Source organism: Bombus vancouverensis, chromosome 12, assembly GCF_051014615.1.
Source record: "Bombus vancouverensis nearcticus chromosome 12, iyBomVanc1_principal, whole genome shotgun sequence".
Taxonomy (NCBI): Eukaryota; Metazoa; Arthropoda; class Insecta; order Hymenoptera; family Apidae; genus Bombus; species Bombus vancouverensis.
The window spans coordinates 12070901-12094047 of record NC_134922.1 but is presented as its reverse complement, the minus strand read 5'-3'; the positions used below and the strand labels follow the sequence as shown (position 1 = coordinate 12094047).

The following is a 23147-nucleotide window of genomic DNA, read 5'->3' as shown; positions in this document are numbered from 1 at the left end:
TATGTACATTACTGTTTAATATATAATATCTGAAATTTCTATTTTAAATTGTTAGAAAAAAAAATTATGCGGAATTTCTAGCGTCTAAATTAAAATTATTCATCTACTTTTTGACCAATTTTTCAAAACATTAACTTATACCATAAAATGATATTCGATAAAAATATGCAATAAATAGTTACATTCACTGGAAATGTTAACTTATAACATTTTTAACGTAACTTTAATTTTGCATTTTAGAGAAAAGATGGCTTTCTTCACACGCGTTAATCTCAATGTTCCTGTACTTCCACCCGAAGATTCGTTGTGTGAGAATCCATCGTCACCATCACCATCACTTATTCAGCACAGGAGACACGCCTCGGAACCAATTGCCACTGAATACATGGTTACTAAGCTTGGTGCTCAAGGTGTTTCAAATTTGACCATGCGGTCAAATAGTGTTCCTAGCGGGAATGCGTCCGCGGTGAAGACTGACGGTGCCGCGACCAATAACACGACTACGGTCACGAACGTGATCGAGGACGTTCCGGCCAACAGTACAAATAAATCTGTGAACGCGAAAGGTCGATCTACCGAGGCGAACGTGCATTGTCAAGAAAATGGTCAAGGTAGTGAGAGCCTAAAATCAACCGAAGAAAACGATAGCGAAGAGCCAAGGAGGTACGAATACGTCGTCGACAGAGTTCTCGGTGTCGAGGTGTAACGTTTACACCCATATTTTTGCCAATAGACAAATCGTTCGAATCGTTGGATAATTAATGCGTACCAGTCTGGTGACTTTCAAAACGGAAACGGAGGATTGAAAAAAAGAACAAGAGAATGTTGTTGTTTCTTTAATTTTTTCGAATTCCAGGTGCCATGCACGATGAGTAAAGAAAAACTAGATGAAGAACGTTTATCGAAAAACACTTGAACGGCATACATATAGTGACTATAACTAGTACAACAAATTGAACGATGTTGCTGATATTTGTTATTGTTTTCTTTTTTTAATTATCGATTATCGACAACGCGATGCCTTGAGAGAGTCATTCTAGAAAGACTTTTGAAACGATAGAAAAAAATGCGCGAAACAAGCGCTTTGTACATACGAGAATCGTAAATTATTTAAATGAGATTTTATGCGAGAATTATTTAATTTCAATCGATTCCATCGGGTTCCTCTCTTGTATCCCGGTTCATTATTTTACGTTATATCGCTTTGCTCATTTCCCCTTGCATATTCCCTCTTTAGAGCATACATGGCCCCACCGAGCAGCTGGACTGCAATATTGAAAATGTAATAAACGAAGAAAAAGAAAGTAAAGGGAAAGAGGAAAAAGCTGTCGCCCTGGTTGGCTGAACTCTGCCTCGATTCCATTACTGCCATTTCGTAACGTGTTCGCAATTATAATTTCGGATACTCTTCCTTCCGGCTACATCGAATGATGTAATAAGTAAGTGTCTTTTTATTGTGTTTTTAGCGACGAGTTGAGTTCAGCTATGTTCCGTTTCAATTAGATTATTCTCACTCGGCTCAAAGCGTGTTGAAAAATATGTTAACGTCGTGAAATTGTTGATCCCTTTATTGACGAAAGAGATATAGCGAGGTCATAAAATTAGTCATAGTCGAAAATACATGGTCTTCAAATGTCGAAGCAAAATTTCGAAGAAGAAAGAAGAAGATCTAAGGGGAGAGATAAGGCGCTTGAGCTTTGCCGAAAATGTAAGATGTCAACTTAGAATTAATACTTCCTTTACAACTGTAGCTTTATTTTTACCAATACAGTGATTATTATGAAATAAAAAACGACGGAGGTTGTTAATACCGCGTAATTTTAATGTATGTCTACTTGATGCTTTAACTTATGACCTCATTATATGACACTGTACATGATATCGATCCAAGCATCTGCATGTACACGTATGTATTTGCGTTAATTCTTTAATATATCCAAATACAGAGTCATTAACATTTTATCGATTGAAAAAATAATTAGGTGTATCGATAGTACGAATGCAGCGATTACTTGAATTTGACTTTAATATTTCTGTACCATTTTTGCGAGTATATCGAGGAACCTGGTAGAAATTGAATTTTCTTGTGGAGGTTAGTAAATGTCTTTGAAACAACAATCATGTAAATAACTTTGTATATACGCATCGACAATCCTGTTTACGCGTCTATAAAATATAAATATATATAGATACAAATTATATACATATATCCATGTATTTACGAGTGCATGCGTGTGGGTCTATATGTTGCAACATATGTTACGCGTATACATGTATGTTTGTATCTATAGTGCGTATAAGACAGAGAAATTTATGCGATAAATTTGTATGGTCCGAGAATGCATATTTTTATAGTAAAATACGTGCACAACTTGTACAACAGCTTTTATTACTTCATTGACAACACAGAGGAAGAAACGGAAGTAGTCTGTTCTGTAATAGAATTACGTTTTCAAAGTGCAGGACCTATTACGTATGTATGTATTTAATTAACGTGTTGCATTAACGTATTGTAAACCAATCATTCGACTAGGTGACGTAATGTCTTACGGTGTTGAAATCAAGTATGACAATGATGTCGATGACAAATGTTAAACGATGGGGCGACGATAGTAACTAAATGCGTTTACGATGGACGGTAGCAAAATAAAAAACAACGATAATGCTGTTAATAACGGTATCAATGATAATGGCAATGTAAAGTGGCGGCAATGAGTATAATAGAACATGAAATATGAATCATGGTACTGATATCGATAAGAATAGTAATAACGATAATAATAAGCTCGTAATGAAATATACACATACATAAACACGTACATCCTCCGAGAAACAACCACAATATGACTTGTAAGTAATAATAATGATTTAAATGGTAGTGATTCATATGATAACGATTAAAAGGAAAAAAATACAGTATATATATTCTTGCCATATTATTTTGTATCGTAAATTTTGTTTCTCAGACTTTTAGTGATTAATATACTTCTTTTAACTCCTGAACCGTTTTATGTGACTAACTACAGCAGTGGTGCAATAAAATTATTCTACCATAGTCCGAGTAGTACGAAGATTCGACATATTTTCAAATTTGGAATCTCATATGACGCAGCTATTTAAATGGAATTCAATTTCCGTAGAAATATTTTATTCACCATTATATGGAATAGTGAAATAACAGGCATGATTTTTTTATAATTGATATTAACACACTATGTGGTTTATGATTTCCCACCATCTTAAGTTTTATCGAATTACTAAAATTTTGCTGATGTTTGCCTTAGTATATTCATTTTCAAATCAGAAATAACTAAAAAATGTATTATTATTGAACATAAAATATTTCCAATTCTATTCGTAAATGTCTGTCAACTATGTTTCAATCGAAATATGTCATAACTACAAATAGTATATCATTCATGGTGTTTAGAACGAACTATGAACTTAGAAGCTTAACTTAAACAACGCTAATTTATAAATTTACAATATTTCAAATATTATGTTTGCACCTCTGAATTCTAACTTGGAAGGTACGGATATTTGTAGAATATATATATATATATTTATCGAAGTCTTAAAAAGAAATAAAAGAAGTTGAAATCTTTGCACGGTATTAATGAAAATAACGTAGAAGCAAAGAATAAAATATCCTTGCGCATGTTTGAAAATCACGCCGGCGCAGTGAACGGAGTACTCGAGTTCGTTCGGATTGGCTGAACGGTTCAGTAGACTTGTGGACAACGTCTCACCCCTTTTAGTATAGCCGAGTGCATCCGGCGCGATGTTGTTGTGTGGTGTTTTGTGTACTGCATTGTCAGTTTCCTTCGGTGCGATCGTACAAATTCTAATATTTCTTCTGCAAAACTCGAACATCTCGAAAGTGCAAGCTTCCCTTCCACCGGGAGCTGGTTAGTTTTTATTCCAGAGATACTATAGATTGAAAATATTCGATATCAAGGTTTTGTTGCGTTATACTGACTGATACAATAGGGTCTATGTATATGATAAGGTTAATTACAATTAAAATATACTAGGAAGTTCAAATTAATTAGAAAGTTCAAGTTTGTTTTCTTTTAACTTATTTGATAATACGATTAATTTATTCTATTAAAACATTTTTTACATTCTGTTTAATTTTGTCGCTCGTTCATGTATTTTTCCTTACTTGTCTAGTTTATATACGAATATTTAAATAGTCGAACAAAAAATTGCAAGATTATTTGAATTTAAGAACAAGATTTATCTACTTCGAGAGACAAGATACTCTTACTAAACATTTGTTCCACTCGTCTATACGCGTATCGATTCTCATTCAATCGTTTCTTCGCTGGCGCGCTTTTTTTGAAAACGAGTACGTTCATGGTAATGAGTTTATCTCTCGAAGAAAGCTTACAATTCGTGTATCATAGAATCCAAGCTTTCGTGACCATGTATATTATTGCAATGCATGTGTTTCGTGGATTACACGAGTGTCGAGTCACTGGAAATCGTGTCACTGAATAATCTAGGTGACAGAATCTCGAAGACGTATTACGATATGTAATTCAGCGGTCAGCTGTGAATGTTCGTCGACTAATCGATATTATTATCGACACCATGTTTTCCGCACCGGGAATCTCGGTATATATATACATACAATATACATACGCACATGTGGATAGCATCAAGTTCTACGTAAGTACTATACAATTCGCTGACATACGGAGCATTTAACACTGGTTTGAATCACGCTTCCCCCGAACATTCCCACGCAACCAGAACTATCTGTTGGATCCGAATAATGTTGAACTTGAATGCCAAAGACCTTTGGCTAATTACGTCAGATCGCTTTATAAGACGATATTTCGACGTAATGTAAATATGCAAACTGTGTTTTATTTAAAATAGAATTTGATACAGGAATGCGTTAAATAACACATAAACATCTCTAAATTTGGCATTAACTTAATATATAGCAGAAATAAATTGATGTAAATAATATTTATCTTACGAGCAAAACATTGGTCCATATGTTATGTGATTTATATTGTCATATGTATATACTTTTAGTCGTATATCTTTTTTCAGTATTTTTATCTTTATACAAATATTTAATTTATTACATGGTAATAAATATAGTAAAATAATTCGGGCTCGTTGTTTATGATTCAAGCATATGAAAAATATAGTATTTAAAATTCTAAATTATTTGTTATTTTATTTCAAACCATTAATGAAAGCGACATATTACTAGAAAATAATTTATTTCATTTTGATATACACCTTTTTAACCTGACACTAATGGTACCTATACCGAAAGCGTACATATTTACATTTTTAAGTTGTAAGGTCGGAAATAAAATGAAAACTACCTTTTATTTACAACATACATTTATTAATAGAAAAACACGAAACACAGGGAAATTTAACTAATAATGGTACATCAGTGATACATTACGAAAATAAAGATAAACTTTATAACGTAATCTTCCATTTAAATTCTCTTCCTGAATTCTCACTCGTAATGCCAATTAATAGTTAAGATAAAAATAATTAATCAAAGTGATTGGTTACTTCGAAACACGTATGATATCAAGTACATAGCGGTAACATGGTATCAGATCATTTCGTTTAAGTTAAAAATGGCTCGACGAGTATCCACGAGCTATTAATTAAGGCAAAACATTCTGTTCAGGATAATGAGCCGATTAGAGAACGTAATTGAAGCTCTCGCAATGAAGTTCGGTGTATTGCACGATAAATTGGAGTTGGATAACAGGTGAGAGTATAACTAGATACGTGACCAGCAATAATTCGTAACAGTGCGCATCGGAAGGGGTTGTAAACGCATGGTCTCTAGCGGAATCGAACTGGTAAAGCCTGGAAGACTAATCAGAATCAATTTACATTATTTTCACCATAGGAACTCGGTTCCCTATCGATTTAACACTACCACCACTGGCTAAAAATATTCAAGGTGTACATAGCAAATCTTTACATTACGCGATGCATGAAAAGTTTGTACAAGCGAGAAGTCGCTATTTGCTAAAATACATAAAAAGGAGGTTTTCGTTGAAAATTCTATATAAATACGTTAGGTTTAGACATAGATGGCCTGATCGAGGAAATACGACGAATGTATTAGAAAAGGAAAGGATTTTTTATATTCACGCTGTACGACAGAAAGTAAAATAAAAAGAATCACGTTTAAACAAGCAGTTTGTTATTTCTTGCGTTTTATAATTTTGTCAAAGGTTCTTCCTAACCTGTTGTCATATTTTACTTTTTATTCTTAGAAACAGTAATGTATCGTCCGTTTTTTAATTAATACATACGCTTGAAACGATTTCACTGATTAAAGAATTTTCCAACTTGAAATTATTTTAACGCACCGTGGGGGTAGCGATACTTTGTCTGCTTATAATTCATTTTGATGTTTTATTCGTCATATGCCTAATTCGTGAGTGAAATATGCTAAAGTAAGTATTAGCCAATTTCAAGTGAAATTGAATACATAGGTACTTACCTACCTATTCATGGAACAAAGTTCCAATAAAAGAGAATTCAATGACCTCGTGCAAATTAACGAGCAATTTATAGTCACGCAGTAGCACGACAAACTTTTTGACAGATTTTCTCCTTCTACCGGAAGTTTTTAACTAGTATGTACTCTAATTGGTTACTTCATAGTTTTTGAAGTCGTTAAAATAGTTCCCTACACTTTTTAACCTGTCTCGCACATGAGAAATTAATCCATCACGATCAATATTAATTGAACAATCGGAATCGCTTGTTGTCTCGATAATATCAAGCCAATTTTGTCGTTTCATAAAAACGTCTAATAATTGTTAATTACGTAAATCGAATAATTATTAATACTGTATATATACGTATGTGTACCTGTTTAATGTCGGGTGTTTAGGACCAAGTTGGTCTATTCGTTATATTTAATGTCACATTGTCTCGTAAACGATTCGCATGACTAAAGGTCATTGCCCTTGTCGACGATAAGTTCCTATGAAAGTGAAGCTTTCACGCACCACCGCTTCACGTTTGTCTGTTCCTCTTTCATAGCAATGCGGAAATAAATATCATGTAATCTGAAATTACATAACCTCAAAAGAATATTTTACTCGCGAGATGTCCTGAACTGTAACATTTAATTGAAATTTTCAAATAATTATTCTGTATTATTTTGCGTATATTAATTTTACGCTTATTTTTTTTAAATAAAATTGACATTAACAGCTGTAAGCGTAAGCAAGACGATTATTTATATAAAATTATGTTACAACGTTTAATTTTTGATAGATTTTATTCTGGATGCTTTAGCAAAATGTTTTACGAGAATATACTTGTCAACGAATAACAGTTACAATTCCAACGATATTTAAAACAATATCACGCAGCGATTAACCTATATCCTGTATATTAAAAAGAAAAAGGGTATTTGTTCTACTTTTGTAATCAACGCAGTTAATTTCATAAGACAAACCTCGTTTATACATTACCACGTTTACACGATGCAATAAAGACGGTTATCGTTGCATTGAAGCATAAATTTGAATCGATTACTCGTCTCAATCAAACTGAATACTCGAAAATATTTATTCTTCGTACTACTACGTATCGTGAAATACGATATACAATTTCTTGTTCGACTTGATATCACCGTAATCTATCCTCAGTTTGCTAAGTAATAAATCAAATAAATATCATTAAAACGCGCCTTTCACTTCCATCCTTATTAATCGAAGCGTATAATTTACGAGTAAAATGTTTGTTACCTCAGAGGATGAAATTATTCTGATCGAGCATCTGCCAGGACGTCGAGTACATCTGCAAGACTTCTTTTGGTCAGATGCCAAGGATGCCCCACCATGGGTAGACGCTAATCAAGGGCTGACGTTTTACGAAACCAGAACAGTTCATCATACCGTAACATTGTACTCGCCGGCAGAAGACAAAGATAATCACAAACCATTTCCCGATTACGCTGAACCTAACGAACCAAAATGTACTACTTGCATCGAACCAACGCCTAGATTGGACGACGACACGGACCAAAATATCGGTGTCCTTATCGGAGAAGATCCTGGTCCAAGGTGTGTATTTATTTGTTATTTTCCAGATTGCGAGTATTTATGCGTCTTGTGTACGAATATTTTCACACTTGGTGCCATCCGATCAAAATATAAATATTTTTATTACACTTCCAACGGTATGTTAGAAGAATGTTTCTCTACTCTTAATTATCGTGTTTCTTGCCATAACCGGGACTAAGTGTTTCGGTAAATTGAAACTGAATATATATGCGTTAATCAGACTCCGTGTTTGTTTCTAAGAAATAGTTGGCACTACAAAAACCTTTATAAACTGCAAGAACGTGACTGGAAACACACGTTCCAATTAACCTAACATCACAACATTGCACAGGCGATCGTATCCAGCGTTCGTAGCTTCGCGTTTTCTTACGGACAAGACATACATAATTACGTTATAAGTAACGCCACGAACAACACTTTACGCAGAATAATTGAAATATTCTTTTTTCGTTCTCCACGATTTAGATACTGGTTGCTAACAGTTCTTCGGGCAGGTGAAGCCATACCGCCAAAAATCGAATTGAAACTAGCCCGATTGTATAAGACTGCGTTTTCGAGGCAGCAGCATCGTCATCTTGGACTTTCACAGACGAACACACGATTTCGAAGAATTACAAGAGGGCACGCGCTCCTTAGAAACAAGGTACGCTTGCTGAATCAACGTACAATGGAACCCAACCTAACCCCAATTTGGCAGACGCGATCATAAACGTTCATAGATATATCCTCTAAATTCATTAAAATATTATCACCATATAGCGATGATAAGGTGAAATTAATCGCTATTACACTCTTCGTCGTACATTGTCCCGCTCCTTGTCTAACAGGAGCTGAGATACCTCCACGCACGTTCTATTCTCCGCTCCTGTTACTTTCTCGCGATTCGACTCCGATAGATGGCAACACTGTTATACGTATATCTATCTTTGCCACGTAATATCGCGCTCCATGTCTATTACCGATGATTAAAGAAGGTCGGAACTGCGGGAAAGTAACAGGAGTATAGAATGTGCAAGGAGGTATCTCAGCTACTGTTAGACAAGGAGAGCTGTATTGTCCGACAAGGACGGACATACGTGACGTCACAGACAAGGAAAGCTATATTGCGCGAAAAAAACAGAAGTACTTCTCCCTTTAATTTCACGATTATTCGTTAATTACGCTTTTCCCTGATAAAATTCATGAATTTTCAGGATCGTACTACAAAGGCAGAACCTCTGGCAAGGTTCACAGATCGATTTCGACCGGAATTTCCTTTTAATTAATTAGGTACATGTCTGCGATTTTCCATAAATATTAACCTTTTGCTGCATCAATTCGCACTCTAAGGAAATGTGGAAGTTTCCATAGATCCTGTACTAAATTCTTCGTGCGTAAAAGTTCATAAATCAATTACGCGTGGCGAAAATTTGCGGCGTGTCCCTGGGTGACGAGGGGATGTCGTGGATAGTCGTTAAAAACTGAATAATTAGGCAGAAATTTTGGTCGAAATCGGTGCAAGACCGTTCTCAGAGATCCCCTCTATATTCTTCGATTCTAAAAGCGAAGGATTTTGTAGCAGGAACAGAGCAATTGATGAAAATTCGAAGAATTAGAGAGAGAGAAGTATGTGTGTCCTTATCGCACGGTAGTGCGCTCCTTGTCTACGATCGATGCTGCTATCTATCGAAACCGGCTAAAACTGCAGAAAAGTAACAGGAGTATAGAACATGCGAGGAAGTACTTCGACTCCTGTTAGATAAGAAGAGGTATATTGTGCGACAAAGACAGACATACGTGACGTCACAGACAAGGAAAGATATATTGCGCGACAAGGACAGACATACTTCTCACTCTAATTTCACGATTGTTCCTTCGTTACTCTTCTCCCTGGTAAGAGTGATGAACTTTCAGGATCGCAAGGCAAAGGTGGAACCTCTGGCAAGATTCACACGCCGATTTCAATCGGAATTTACCTTTAATTAATTAGTTATGGACATTTATCGTAGCTAATGTCGCGGCTAGCCCGGTACTGGTCTGCGACTTTTTACAAATACCAACTTTACGCCGTATTAATTAGCTCTCTAAGGAATCGTAGAAGCTTCCTTAGATCCCGTAGTAAATTTTTCGTGCGTAAAAGTTCGTGAATTAATTACGCGTGAGGAAAATTATGCGAAAATTTGCGGCGTGGCCCCTGGCTGACGAGGGGACGCCGTGGATAATCGTTAAAAACTGAATAATTAAGCGGAAATTCTGGTCGAAATCGGTGCAAAACCGTTCTCAGAGATCCCCTCTATATTCTTCGATTCTAAAAGCGAAGGATTTTGTAGCAGGAACAGGGCAATTAATGAAAATTCGATGAATTAGAGAGAGAGGTATGTCTGTCCTTGTCGCACGGTAGTGCGCTCCTTGTTTATGGTCAAGCCATGCCCCGTCATCTGTGTGTGGAAGCTGGAACATAAAAAGTTATAGTGTGTGAGAATAGATGGCAGCCGATGGTTGTTCGCAGACAAGAAACGCACTAGTGTTTTAGAAGGACGGATATATATTCTCGTCGCAGGTAAAGGGGATTGAAAAATTAGTTCCGCTTTCCACCGCTATGCGGTGATAGCATCGCTGTCCCTAAAAATATGACAGATTATGAGTTATTAAGATAATGTAAATTAAGATGAAGTGTTCTTAGTAGAAAATAACATTTTCGTAGAAGTAAGTGACATAAAGTATGCTTCACTAAGGCTATGGATTTAAACCAAAGTTATCTATAGTATGTAGATAATTTGTAGCTTACGTATGAATGTAACTATGGACCTATCTTAAGATTCAGTTTAATGGAAAAAGTCGAACAAATTCTCTTTATTAAGAAAGGCTAATTAAGAGAATTCATCTGTGAACTTTTAGGTTTGCGTCTACCGGATTGTATCATCAGCTTTCTTCCTACCTTTCTTTCAGTCTACAAACTGTAAATATAAAGATTTACAAATTTTGCGTGATAGATTGAAGCACTCGTATGGATAGTATTTAATTGTTCGCAAACTACGTTCGAAATATGAATCGTAATTTCTCGTCGACGTAGTTAAAGGCGTAAACCTCGAATAAATGTATACACGTACAATGCAAGTTAATTGCGCGAAGGTGAGAAACTTTTATTTTTTAATTTCAAAGGGAAAGAATTGTCTCTCTAATTACCGAATATTCGTTAATTACTCTTGCTTTTAAATCATAATTTTAGAATCTTGGAATAAAGAATGGCTGCCAGACAACATTCACATACATAGCTTTCAAGATGAATCTGTGTTTAACAATTATTGAGGTTATTAACAATTATTTCATAAAATTGGCACCACTAATATACATGAGTTTTTATTAATACGGAACTTTTAAACGATTTCGATTTACAGTCCGTGCAATCATAGAAGCTTCCTTAAACCCCGAGCATTCCATAAAGTACACCTTCGTATTTCTACAGTAACAGCGAATAAATTTATGAGAGTTACTTTTAAAGGTTTATATATATATTTTTTTAAATACAAGGTAACATGGCAAACATACAGTTGCAATAAATATTTCTCGAACGTTGTTTCAGCCAGAGATCGCCGGTCAGGGAGAAATGCCGCGAAATTCCACGATCTCATCGCCTAAACTAAGGATTGCAGGGAATTCAGAGTCTCGGATCTCTACGATGCCAAACCAAATAAAACTACTTCAAGTATCCAGCTTCAAAAATACTCTTGTCCCAACGACGACAAGCGTTAACGATGTTGGGAATCGCAACGAGCAAATTCAAATGGACGATTTTCAATTAAAAATCACAAAATCGAGCCCCGTCGAGGAGAAAATATCGTACGATAAAGATCTATCTGCAACCACGCCGTTAGACTTCAATGAAAACACGACAGACTATCCTGGTCAACGATCGTTGCAGTACGATCTATCTTTTAATTCGTCTTCTAATCTTTTTAACGATGTTCGCGATCGTACGAACAATCGTGCTACGTCAAGGGAAGAAATATTAAACGATGGCGGTTCAGACAGCACAAATACAAGCAAATATTCCGAGTTACGTTCATTGGATCGTTCTGGCGACGAGGCTGTCCAAGTTAGAATGCAAAATACAAGTGTAACGGACAGTGGGGCTACGAAGTTGATTTATTCGGTTCACCTAGGAGGGAAACCTGTACCCGCAGAAACAGCTGCCAGGGATATGGCTCTTTTGTCACCTCAAGAGGTTGCATTGGAACTTGGCGCGCCAGTTCTTATTCAAAGCGAACGTAAATATTATACTTGTAGCTCTTACTTATAGTAGTATAGTGTATTATTATTTTCCATTAAGAAGTAAGATATCTTAGCACCGCTTTTTCGTAATTAGGTGTGCGAACGAATGATGCGAATTTTCCAGTGAGATTCCAAGTCTATTCAAAAAGAAGGTACAGCAGGTGGTTCGATCAGAACATTTGCCATCGCTCTCTATGATTTTAAGAGACGATTCGCATGGTCGGGTCGCGTCGAGTCAGGTCAAAATCGCTTACAGGTAATTCAACGAGATTATTCGCAGTTGGAAGTTCGGTCGAGTCGAACGAGAATCTCTTGACCGGAGCCTGACTCGACGTCATCTGACCGTATCGTTATCGCTAGTCTGAATCAAACTAGAGCCATCTATGAATTCTTTCATTAAATTCTGAATGGCAAATCATGAATTCTCTCATGGAAAAATGCTGCGTCTCTAGACAAGAACCAATCGCCGAGTCATTTTTCTATCTCGTCCGCTAATTGAAAGTGAGTATCGGATGAGACGTGTTACGTCGATCAGAACAGGTAATAATCCTAGGGAGTAACGTCTAGCGAATAAGTTGGCTGCTACAAGGTATCCCAAACATGATTCATTATGACAACAAGAACAACTTGAATCTTCTTTAAATAAACTTTGAGTTCCACTGACAAATTTGGATTGTTCGTTTGCACGTCTAGATTGTAGGTGTATTTATTAATATATAATCTAAATAAAATTTATCTTCTTTTTTTCATTAAAATGGGTACGAATATTAATATCTACAGGCATAATGATCAACTTTTAATATATAAAAAGGACGCTTAGTATATATCTTACAGTATATCCAATATATTAATGTATTACATTCCTTGTTTTAAGTAGTACTGATTTATAAGCATTTTGAGTTTCAATTGAGTTTCAAGTTACTTTGCATTTTTTGTGTACATAGCGTACCTGAAAGAAACACGACCATTGGCTCTTTCGAGGAAAAGGGATGCATGGCTATTAATCGGTGCAGCAAGCGCTGGTTTTATTCTGTTAGCATTGGTTGTCACGGGATTAGTTCTCGCAGCAAAAAGGAAACGAGCACACAGCGCTGTAGCTGCACCACCGAGTCACCATGTTTTAAGAAAGAAACAAGAATATATACAAGCAGCTGCCGGTCTTGATAATAATGCTTGTTCGACATCCGAAATGGAAATTAAGGTATGTGAGAAATTAGAGTAGCAGCATAGGAAACGTGAAATAATATTATCTAAAATAACGTGATTGACTGTTAAAAATAAAAAAAAATATAGCGATTAATAGACTGTAAATTTTCATATGCATTTGTGCTAAATTTAAAGGTGCAAAGGTGTAAAGAGATTTAAAGTACTCATTTAGCGTATAGGAGAAATATCTATTTAGATTCTCACTTTAAGCACGCAAGCTATGGCCACTAATTTTGTTAATAGTTTGCGCGATATTGAACATAAATATAAATGAAAAAATCCGGAATAGTAAGAACACTGTCCAATAATCGAGCCAAATGACTAGCTGGAATTATAGGGACAGACTGTTGCATTTATTCGACTATTGACTTGGGGCGAATATTCAACCTTCGTTTACTCTGATTTATTGCGAAGCAACTCTATCGATCTACTGCACATCCTATCCTTTTTCGCAGACTGACGGTACCAGTCAGAGACAGACTCCTGGAAGTTTATCGAGGACTCCGGTGTCTCTCGAAACCCCCGACAGTCTCGAGGCAGGAATTCATCAAGTTTCGAGCGACAACGACGAAGAACAGAAAAGTAAAACGCTAGAACCGAGACCGTGGGAATACTCCTCGAAAAGAACCAGGTACATCCAAGTGTTAATTGCAAGATGATACAAATTTCATTTGATAAAATTTCTTGGTTTGTTTTCAAGCTTAACTGAAGTCCCATCTTCGTATTTTGAAATTTCTAATAATGTTGAACCATATCTTAAGATCTAATTTTTTTCTTTTAAAGCTTTTAATTATATTCAATCTTATCTTTCTATCTTGATACTTCTGTAAACCTGTAAAAAGTATAACGCGATATTTAATTGTTATCGTTCAATTATAGAATGGCACATGGAAGAATGACACGAACAAACGCTGTTGACACGCCTCGAACATCCGATTCAATGGATGTGATTGTCGATCATCTAGAAACATTAGATTCTTTGGAAAAAGATTACACGAGGCAAGAAGAAGCCACTGCTTCACCGCATTCTTACCTTTCTATGCCATCTTGTAAGCCATTCCCCAGCATGAAAAGTGTTGAACCACTTTCTAGAGTACTCGAACCAGTTATGGTGAGCAAACTTTAATCTTGCAATAAAAGTTGTAACGAAAACATGACATAAAATTAGTCCAACGAAAACATATTAAATATTTAATACTTTACGCGTACTTCTCACAGATTTTATGTGTTCTATATTTGTTTTATTTAGGTCAAACATCTAGACATAGACTCTCCAGAACTGGTAAGGCGAGAAAACGATCGTTTGGGTCTTTATACGGGTGATGGTGTGAATGATAAATTTTTTGCACGAACTTCGAGTGCTGTCAAAGACCCTGGAGTTATAGGACCAATAGTATGGAATCTTCGGCGGCAAAACTTGTCTGCAGAAGGTATCTGTCTCAGCCCATTTATTCTAGTATTTTCCGGATTAAATTTTCTTATTACGTAATTTGAACTGTGATTTAAGACAATGGTACATCCGGAACAGATGTTGATCCAACTTATGCAATGCCATCCGGTCCTGTGGGGAAAGCAAGGAGAAGACTTCACGAACTCCTGGAAGATTCTTTCAGTCTCTTTGGAAGTAGAGATGCAAAATCAGAAGCACAATTATGCGCCACAAGACCAACTTCAGCAGCACGTACACCGGATATTCTCACGATATTTTCCGAAACTAAAGGAAGAATCACTCATGCTAGGTATTTTTATTTAGGGATTGTAATTGAGAAGCATTCTAAAAAAAGCTCTGCTAAATTAAGAGTCTATATTATAATTATTAATTGCAATATAGTTAGTGTTAAAAGTCAGAGACAAAACTTATCTAGAAAGCTTATCGATTACTTTTTTAGTATATTCTGTTTAAAATTCATGTTAATGTCTGTATTTAATTTCGTCTTTAGTCCTATATCTTCACCATTAGCGGAAATGCAGGTTCGACCTCGTACGTCGTTACCGGTGAAATCCAACGACTGTGATATTGCAGAAAATGGACATTTCCAACCACCGCGATCTCGCAGTGGTTGGGGTTCCAGACCACTAAGTGCTGGTCCCTTTCATAGGCCTAACTTGCCAGATGTTGATACGAGGCGTATACTTGTCGACAGCCAACTTCCACCAGAAGATCCAGCAGTACCGTTAATAGCTTCGATTAAAAGAGAACTTGAAAAGTTTTCTCCGCAATAAAATAAATAATCGAAGGGGTAACGACATTAAGCAATAACAAGTATTAAAAACTAAAGTACAATTGAGTTAATTCGAAGATTGACGAACGTGCAAACTCCAATTATACTTCCTACACTGATTCTACAGAGATTGATATTATTGAGGATATTCTAATGAAGAATTAATAGAAAGATTTTCCTGAGACTGTTATTTATAAGTGCAATCAACTACTGCTAATTGACAATTGCTAGTACGACATTAATTTCCAGCAGTTTCAATTTCTAAGAAATTAATATTACAACGGCTCTGTTGAGCTGACTAACCGAGTTAACAATTACCAAAGAAAAAACGATATTTATAAGATGGATAAAAGACATGAAAATCAGTATTTGAAATTACATTTATAACAATTGTAAATATTTAACAAATTTTTATACGTACGTATTCACTGAATTCATTCACATCAATTCATTCATGGAAGTAATATTTTCTTGAAAGACTGGCGAAAGTAAAAAATTATTATAAAATATCTATTTACACATTGTACACATATTGATGCTATTATAGTTATTATCAATTTATCGTTAACGAAATGAAATGCTGTTGTTTTCATGAAGATAATTAGAAAGGAAATGACTTTTTAAAATAGCTTTTTTAATATATTTTTGTTATATTTTTGTTTGTACAGATAGCAAGGTTAAAAGAACCAAAAAGACACTGTTACGATATTCACTATCAAATTATTTATTTTTTAACTAATACGCTTATTGTATTTTTCGTTTCCCATTGTATATATCACGAATTACTGTAAGTTAGCTAATTTTAATGCATGATCATTTGACATAAAGCGACCATTTCTTACTAAAAACTTTAGAATTTTTTAATTTTAAGAAAGTACGACTTTATAATTAATTCCATCCAGTATAAAGATATTTTTAATCCAAGTATACTCTAATAATGTATCAGAAAACAAATAAATTATTGATATTTTTAATTATGTACATATACATATATTAATTAATTCTATAAACATATATGAAGAAACATGTAATGTATTTTATTTTGATTTATTTATTGTAAAAAATATTTGTACATTAAACCCTTTTACGAGAGTTTCACTATCTCAACAAATCGATCATTGTTACAAAAATCTTTGTATGTATGTGCGTACTGAAGTTTAAGAACGGAATATTTTTTTGTAAAAAAGCGTATGTATTCAGGATGACTTGTATCAACTTCTAAAAGCAAACGTCCTCCCGGCTTTAAGGCTGTAGCAGCGTATTTTAGTAAAGGTTTAATGACTTTTAAGCCATCGTCTCCTCCATCAAGTGCCGTTAGATCTTCGTAACTGAAGAATACAATTTAAATTATAAATATTATATATATGTGAAAAAATATTAATTTATAATGTTTAAAATGCTTTTTTGACTTGATATTTATTTACATTTTAATTTCTGGAGTTAATGTAGGTATCTGTTTGGTCGGCACATAAGGAGGATTACTAACTATTATATCGAAAATTTTCGAATTAAAATCGAGATCTTTGGTTTCACTTAATGCGTTCGATATTTCTATCGATCCATCGTCTTTCAGGGCTGCATGCACAACTGCAACTCGATCTTTTAAATTTAACCTATCTCGATTTTCTTTTGTTAATTCGCACGCGTCTGGATTTGAATCGATCGCTATACAATTAACCTAGAAAAATTGGTCTAGTTTTACGTATGAATCCTATTTGCTATAGTTATCAGAGAAAATGATTTCCAATAAAACTAAGTAAATATATGCAAGATAGATAGCAATTGACTGATATAATAGTTACTGTTTTATCAGCATGAGCGATCGCAAGAGATATGGCTCCAGAACCACATCCAACCTCTAAGATTTCTTGTTTTTTATTTTCAGAAGAACGTAATGCTTTTAAAGCATAATGAACTAACATTTCAGTTTCTGGTCGTGGAATGAAAATTGGCGGAACTAATTTTAAAGTAATATCTTGGAAGTCCCATTCTCCTATTATGTATTGAACCGGCATTCTGTAAAGATTCGATTTTAGCCAAAGAATGATGAACAACAATTCTGTGAAAACTTTTTACCGAGATAATCGGCATTCGCACAACAAATCCAGTGTATCGCGCTGATCCGACGTAAGTCTTTTATTTCGCGCGTTCACAACATCTAATATCTGAAAATAAATTTTCGCTGAAATCCTATTTTTAAATATCGAATTTAATTACAAAGCAAATTTCATCGTTTTCGTAAGATTAAATAAAAATTGTATAAAAACAACTTATGTGTATGTATTTGCTTATATATTTTTTAAATATTATTTTACTTATATATACTCCATTTACAGGAGTAAAGATTATAACAAGATTTAACGAAAGAAAATATGTTTAAAACAATGAATATCAGTTGATAATTATTTTAGTGGTTGGTGCTGGTCATCATGAAAATACGAGAAAGAAGAATTTAAATTGTACGAGCATTGAATGCTTGGTAATGGTAATACCTTGCTAGTGCCTATAACGTGTGCAACGATGTGTTCGATCGATTCTACGGGTTCCGGAATACCTTCGTTCTTAAACCGGTCGCTCCATTGTTCAATAATTTCACCAACAGTAGGACATTGTACGTTCGTTGTGCACAAACTTCGCGTTGGTCGACTAAACGTGATAATTTTACCTTTACTACACTGTATACATGTTTCGGCACTTACAACACTGAAGAAAGCACGAGCACTCGAAAGACATCGAAGCAACATTATGTTTCATATAGAATAAGTTGTCGTCACCATCAAATTGTGTTCCTAACCAACAATTATTTCACGTGATATACGAAATATCAAAATATCCTCCATTTATTAAACTCACGATTGCCAGGCACGAATCACAATTCGTTATTCGTTCAATCCTGCTATGTGCTGCCAGCTGTTGAGAAATATATTTAATTACATTTTCTCGCAATACAACGTCGATCGAGCAGAGAAAGGATTGACATTGAAGAAGCAATGAGATATTTATGGGGCAGGTAAATCACTATATCAACATATAATTGTAAATGCTTACAATTACACAATACGTACATGAATACGAAAACTCATTAAACATGTGAATGAGATACACGGATTTCATAAACGATACAAGGCAAAATATGTGTTGCATGTCTGGAAAACCTATCTTGTTGAAATCGTTGTTATTTCGTAATATTGACCAATTAAATGGTTAATATCACACATGTCAGTCTTTTTTAATTCATAAGAAAGATTCGTCTTGCGTTCAGTCGATAACGTATCATCGATTAGGGGCGCATGCGCAGAATTGTATAACGGAAAGAAGGGTGCGGGCCTATAGGCCATGATTCGGTTTAGGACGCCAGCAGTCGCCACTGGTCCAACTCGCAACTTGCGACTCAGTCTGCCATGACAGTCGTCGGTGTCACACGAGTGCGCCGTTCAACTTCCGTCTATTATTGACTGTGTCTTTCTGACAAAGGGAACGATCCAATGGGCTAGGCTGTTATACGCTCCGACGGACACGTGTACCATCGTTTTCGAGTGACTATCGTATCGAACGGTTTGGATCTGGAGAATTATACGAATTGCACGCGTCTTTGGCCTAGTGAATGGCGGCGGGTGGTGTGGTGGCGGTGTTGTGACGTGTGTCTCGTGCTGCGTTGACTGTCAGTTTCGTCGTGTATCGAAAATCGCGTCGGTTCTGGATCTCGTGTGACATCATCGATCGTTGTTTACGATTCGCTCGATTATATCGCAAACAACTAACCGATACACACGCCGCCCTGTCGCAACGCTTAACATTCCTCTCTATGATTGTACGGCATTTGTTTACGAGCAGAAGCTTTCCGTCGCTTAAAGAGCGTGAGAGTAAGGTGTGGTGAAAAATGACATGTAGATTCTCGCTGCTCTTTCGCTCTTGCTTCTCTTTCTCCTTTCCAACCTTCCCCCCTTCCTCTTTGTTCTAGGCACGCGTATTCCTATCCTTCCCTTCCGCCTTCACCCGACGGTATACCGGCGACTCGAAAGCCTCGCGAAGGTAAAAGTTCGCTGTCACGCGCGATTGTCACGATATTGTTTTCACACGGAACGATGCTTTCCGATGATGAAATAACGGAGAAAGGAATTAATACGATCAGCCCAAGAATAAACTATCGAAGTGTATAAAAGTTGTGCTTTCGATCAATCGTCTTGCATCATATACGAAAGAACATTTTCAATTAGCTTTAACCAAGAAGAAGAGAGTGAGAGAGAGAGCCATTCTTCTGTTCATAAAGAAACAACGTAAGAAATAAAGCAAGAGGAAGAATCTTGTAAAAAAAATACAGTTTTGGAATATCTTGCTTGGATTAAATGCCGGAAACGACCGGCCATGAAGAAACAGTTTGCTCTGGTAGGTTCACGCCCCTTTACGCGTCACGTCTCACCGTACCGTCAATCATCGACTGAAAATCTATCGATGAATTCGGTGTTTCGTGATCCGTGTCGCGTGAAAACCTAGTACTTAAAAATTTATCGAGTGATGCGCGAGTGTTGCTTCGTGTCTATCGGTACCGTTTCGATGTGGGAATAGATCGAAGCGTGGTGAAGAAAACGTGCCTCGTATTGTATCGTAAAATAACGGGGCATCGAAAGTGACGTATCGTTTACTCGGAATTCGTTCGTGACAGGGAATTTCCTGTTACCGATTTGCGCTCGCTTGGCGCGTACGCAACGTTGCGCGAGCGTGCACGCCCCTCCTCCCCTTCTTCCTCGTCGTCTTCAGAGTGCGATCGTGTATAGCCGTCGTAGGTCGTAGGGGAGTGATTCCGTCGGTTGTTTAGTGTTTGCACATAAGCGGCGGTGTGACCGGGCACACATAGTCGTTTCGATGGACAGTGTCGCGTTATGCGCGCGGGTCGAACCGAAATACGCGACACGGCGTGAAACTGTGCACGCGCCAGCTATCAATAGAGAAGAGATATCCTGTGTTATCTCTTTCTCACATTCGACTCAAGATCCGTGCTGTGAATGAGAAGATGTTTAACTTTATGAAGAAGGCTGCGGAGAAGGACGACAAGGAGAAGCGGAAGCGAGAGAAGAAGGAACGAAAAGATGTCAAGAAACGAGATCGCAGTAGTATGTCCGCTGAGGAATTGCTACGTTTGGATGAAGTACGTCTTTTTGTTTTGTTTGTTTATTTTTGTAAATTAATCTAGTTGAAACAGTAGGTTGAAGGTATTAGATATATGAATGATTAACACATAGTGTTAGTTTATTTTTAGTACAGTATTCTTCTCTTTTGGTACATGAAATATGCGTAATATTATCTTGTTAAGATTTATCTCGTTCGTCCGATAAAAATTTGTCGAGATACGTCCATGCTGAATATGTTGAATGTTGACCTTTACGCGTTCCTTTCGTTGTGCTTATCTACAAAGTGGATATAGCGCGCGGATAATTCCTACGATTTGTCGAGTTTGAGTCATTGTGGATAATCTTCATCTTTTATCTATGAGTTCTGTTTTTTTGGGAGGTTCGAACACCTTTAAAGAAGTTTGTAGGGTAGCGGTTTGACGAGTGGTATGTGTTCACCATAGTAACAGCATACCACAGATATTCCGTCATACGCTTTAGAAGAATTTTCCGGCTTTATTTCTTTTCTCTTCAATGTGTATATTTGAACCTTGATATTTAGTACATTTTTCTAAGTTTTTGTTTATCATGATGTCATTATTAAAGATTATAAATGCAAATAAGTAGCTGCATTAGTCGCGTTTTACTGATTTGTTAATTTATGAAACGTAACTGTATACATTCTTTAAAATTTACACGTGTATTAAAAGTAGGCCATTTTTTATATACACTTTGTGTGTTGCTGTAATCTTTACAATTGATAACAATTTAAAATTCGCTGATTACATTCTTTTGTTTATTGAGATAAGACGTTTCATAACAGTTTGTGTGAAAAAGATTGTAATTCTTTAACGGATAACGTATTACACGTTAAGTAATAAGTAACAGGGTTTATACGTAGAATGATTCCATAGTAAAGTATATAGGATGTCTTAAAATAAATTTTGCTTGAAATAGTGCATAGTAGCAATTTTATATGAGAAAAGTAGAAAAAATATTTGTTTCGTTGTTTTTGTAGAATTTAATGAAATAAAAATTGCCTGTACAATAAAAATTTTAAGATTTCATTAATTTTATATTCTAAATAAAATTCTCCATTGTTCCTGATATTTATTTTATATTAAACTAAAGATGATATCATACTGACCTCGTGCAAAGTAACCTCGAGATAATTCAAGGTCATTCAGTAGTATGTGAGAGATACATGTATATTGGTAAGAACAGAAAATTCTTCGAATATTCGATACATTGTAACGTCGGTTTGTTTTCTTTTACAAACGTAAATAAAAAATTAGATTGCTACTTTGAGAATATATTAACGCATGTAAATATTCCAAATTATTCATCATTACGATATTTTTTACACAAAATGTATAATTTTGTACAAGGTACAAAATATGTAGTTACGCTTTTAAATTATAATTAAGGTGACTTTCATATAATATAATTAAAGTGTGTTGAATCATTTTTTAAATTTAACAACACATCAGCTTAAGGATATGGTGATTTGTGTAAGTATTTTTTGTTCCTTTCCTTATAAATCATGTAATAAACGAGGAATTCACATTATCTCTGCATCCCGCTCTATTTTTCGTAAAAATTGGAAAATATCAATTTTTATTTGTACTTCGTAAACTAAAATTTTCTCATCTTTCTTGCCTCCATATAAATGTTGAAACTTTTTCGTTATTTTATATTAATTTCAAATTGTATCATTATAATCATAATAGTCGTACATATCATTACAGTGTTTATGGAAACAATTTCGTATAACATATATTATAATATGCTCGGAAAAATTGTCTACGATAAGTGTTCGAATACTTTCCCGAGTCACTGTACATAATTCGTTAATTCAATAGTATTTATCGTATTTAATATATAGACGTAATAATAAAAAAAAACGAACAGTCTGCTCACTGTTTCGTTCATCGAATTAAAAAATAGTCAACGTATCCGAGAGACGTTTAATGCAAAGTGAAGCGAACGATGTTAGAGCGTTAGAACGTAACGTGGCTGTTTAACATTTATTTCTATAAATTCTTATATCAGTTTCTCTCTCGAACTTTCTGTGACCGTATATTACGTTTTTATAACCTTAATCATTCTTCATGCCCGTCCGTTTTATTTAGAAACATATTTGCCGTTGTGCACGATGATAAATGCCATGAAAAATTCTCTGATGCATTGGAAGTAATTTGTTTGTCGTGGACGTATAGTAGTAGTACCGTATGTACCTTGTAATTAGAGAGGAAATGCGGATGCATTATCAGCAG

The 23147-nt window shown here is 35.4% G+C and overlaps 4 protein-coding genes and 1 long non-coding RNA gene across 10 annotated transcripts in view; 3 read left to right on the top strand and 2 right to left on the bottom strand.

Moving 5' to 3' along the window:
* The window catches only part of kibra (WW and C2 domain containing protein kibra), a 42683-nt gene extending 39744 nt beyond the window's left edge, over positions 1-2939 (top strand). For all 3 annotated transcript variants that reach the window (XM_033330809.2, XM_033330807.2, XM_033330805.2), the window contains one exon: positions 241-2939. In XM_033330809.2, the coding sequence (XP_033186700.2) occupies positions 241-706 (466 nt within the window). In that variant the 3' untranslated portion in view covers positions 707-2939. The remainder of the gene's footprint in view (positions 1-240) is intronic.
* Positions 2940-3080: 141 nt separating this feature from the next.
* On the top strand, positions 3081-16975 carry LOC117155156 (uncharacterized). Of its 2 annotated transcripts, none has more exons than XM_076623377.1 (10): positions 3081-3908; positions 7772-8084; positions 8550-8727; positions 11647-12331; positions 13280-13536; positions 13997-14172; positions 14421-14652; positions 14791-14971; positions 15070-15280; positions 15482-16975. In XM_076623377.1, the coding sequence occupies exons 1-10, from the start codon at positions 3782-3784 to the stop codon at positions 15762-15764; spliced, it is 2643 nt and encodes an 880-aa protein (XP_076479492.1). In that variant the 5' UTR covers positions 3081-3781; the 3' UTR covers positions 15765-16975. The 2 variants fall into 2 exon arrangements, with proteins under 2 accessions (XP_076479492.1, XP_033186702.2); XM_033330811.2 differs by having other exon boundaries at positions 15049-15280.
* LOC117155160 (uncharacterized) lies at positions 5242-7907 on the bottom strand. Of its 3 annotated transcripts, none has more exons than XR_013059740.1 (3): positions 7767-7907; positions 6880-7671; positions 5242-6708 (listed from the first exon to the last, which is right to left on the bottom strand). It is a non-coding gene; the product is annotated as an uncharacterized LOC117155160 (long non-coding RNA). The 3 variants fall into 3 exon arrangements; XR_013059739.1 differs by having other exon boundaries at positions 5245-7079; positions 7475-7671; XR_013059741.1 differs by having other exon boundaries at positions 5245-7079; positions 7491-7671.
* On the bottom strand, positions 16795-18669 carry HemK1 (HemK methyltransferase 1). The gene is made up of 5 exons (XM_033330821.2): positions 18256-18669; positions 17840-17928; positions 17566-17779; positions 17188-17441; positions 16795-17091 (listed from the first exon to the last, which is right to left on the bottom strand). Exons 1-5 carry the CDS (start codon positions 18505-18507, stop codon positions 16848-16850), a joined length of 1053 nt encoding a protein of 350 aa, XP_033186712.2. The 5' UTR covers positions 18508-18669; the 3' UTR covers positions 16795-16847.
* Positions 18670-19137: 468 nt separating this feature from the next.
* LOC117155153 (Myosin heavy chain-like) overlaps positions 19138-23147 on the top strand; it is a 65405-nt gene continuing 61395 nt past the window's right edge. Inside the window, exon 1 of the mRNA XM_033330799.2 lies at positions 19138-20909. Coding sequence (XP_033186690.2) covers positions 20775-20909 — 135 coding nt within the window. The 5' untranslated portion in view covers positions 19138-20774. The remainder of the gene's footprint in view (positions 20910-23147) is intronic.

Excerpts from the sequence above, each read along its gene's own strand:
- LOC117155156 (XM_033330811.2), top strand. The coding sequence starts at position 3,782 with ATGTTGTTGTGTGGTGTTTTGTGTACTGCATTGTCAGTTTCCTTCGGT. Across the intron at positions 3,909-7,771 it reads TTCCCTTCCACCGGGAGCTG|AGGATGAAATTATTCTGATC; the intron begins GTTAGTTTTTAT and ends TTGTTACCTCAG. Across the intron at positions 14,173-14,420 it reads TACTCCTCGAAAAGAACCAG|AATGGCACATGGAAGAATGA; the intron begins GTACATCCAAGT and ends GTTCAATTATAG.
- HemK1 (XM_033330821.2), bottom strand. The coding sequence starts at position 18,507 with ATGTTGCTTCGATGTCTTTCGAGTGCTCGTGCTTTCTTCAGTGTTGTA. Across the intron at positions 17,780-17,839 it reads TGCGAATGCCGATTATCTCG|AATGCCGGTTCAATACATAA; the intron begins GTAAAAAGTTTT and ends GAATCTTTACAG. Across the intron at positions 17,442-17,565 it reads TCGCTCATGCTGATAAAACA|GTTAATTGTATAGCGATCGA; the intron begins GTAACTATTATA and ends CAATTTTTCTAG.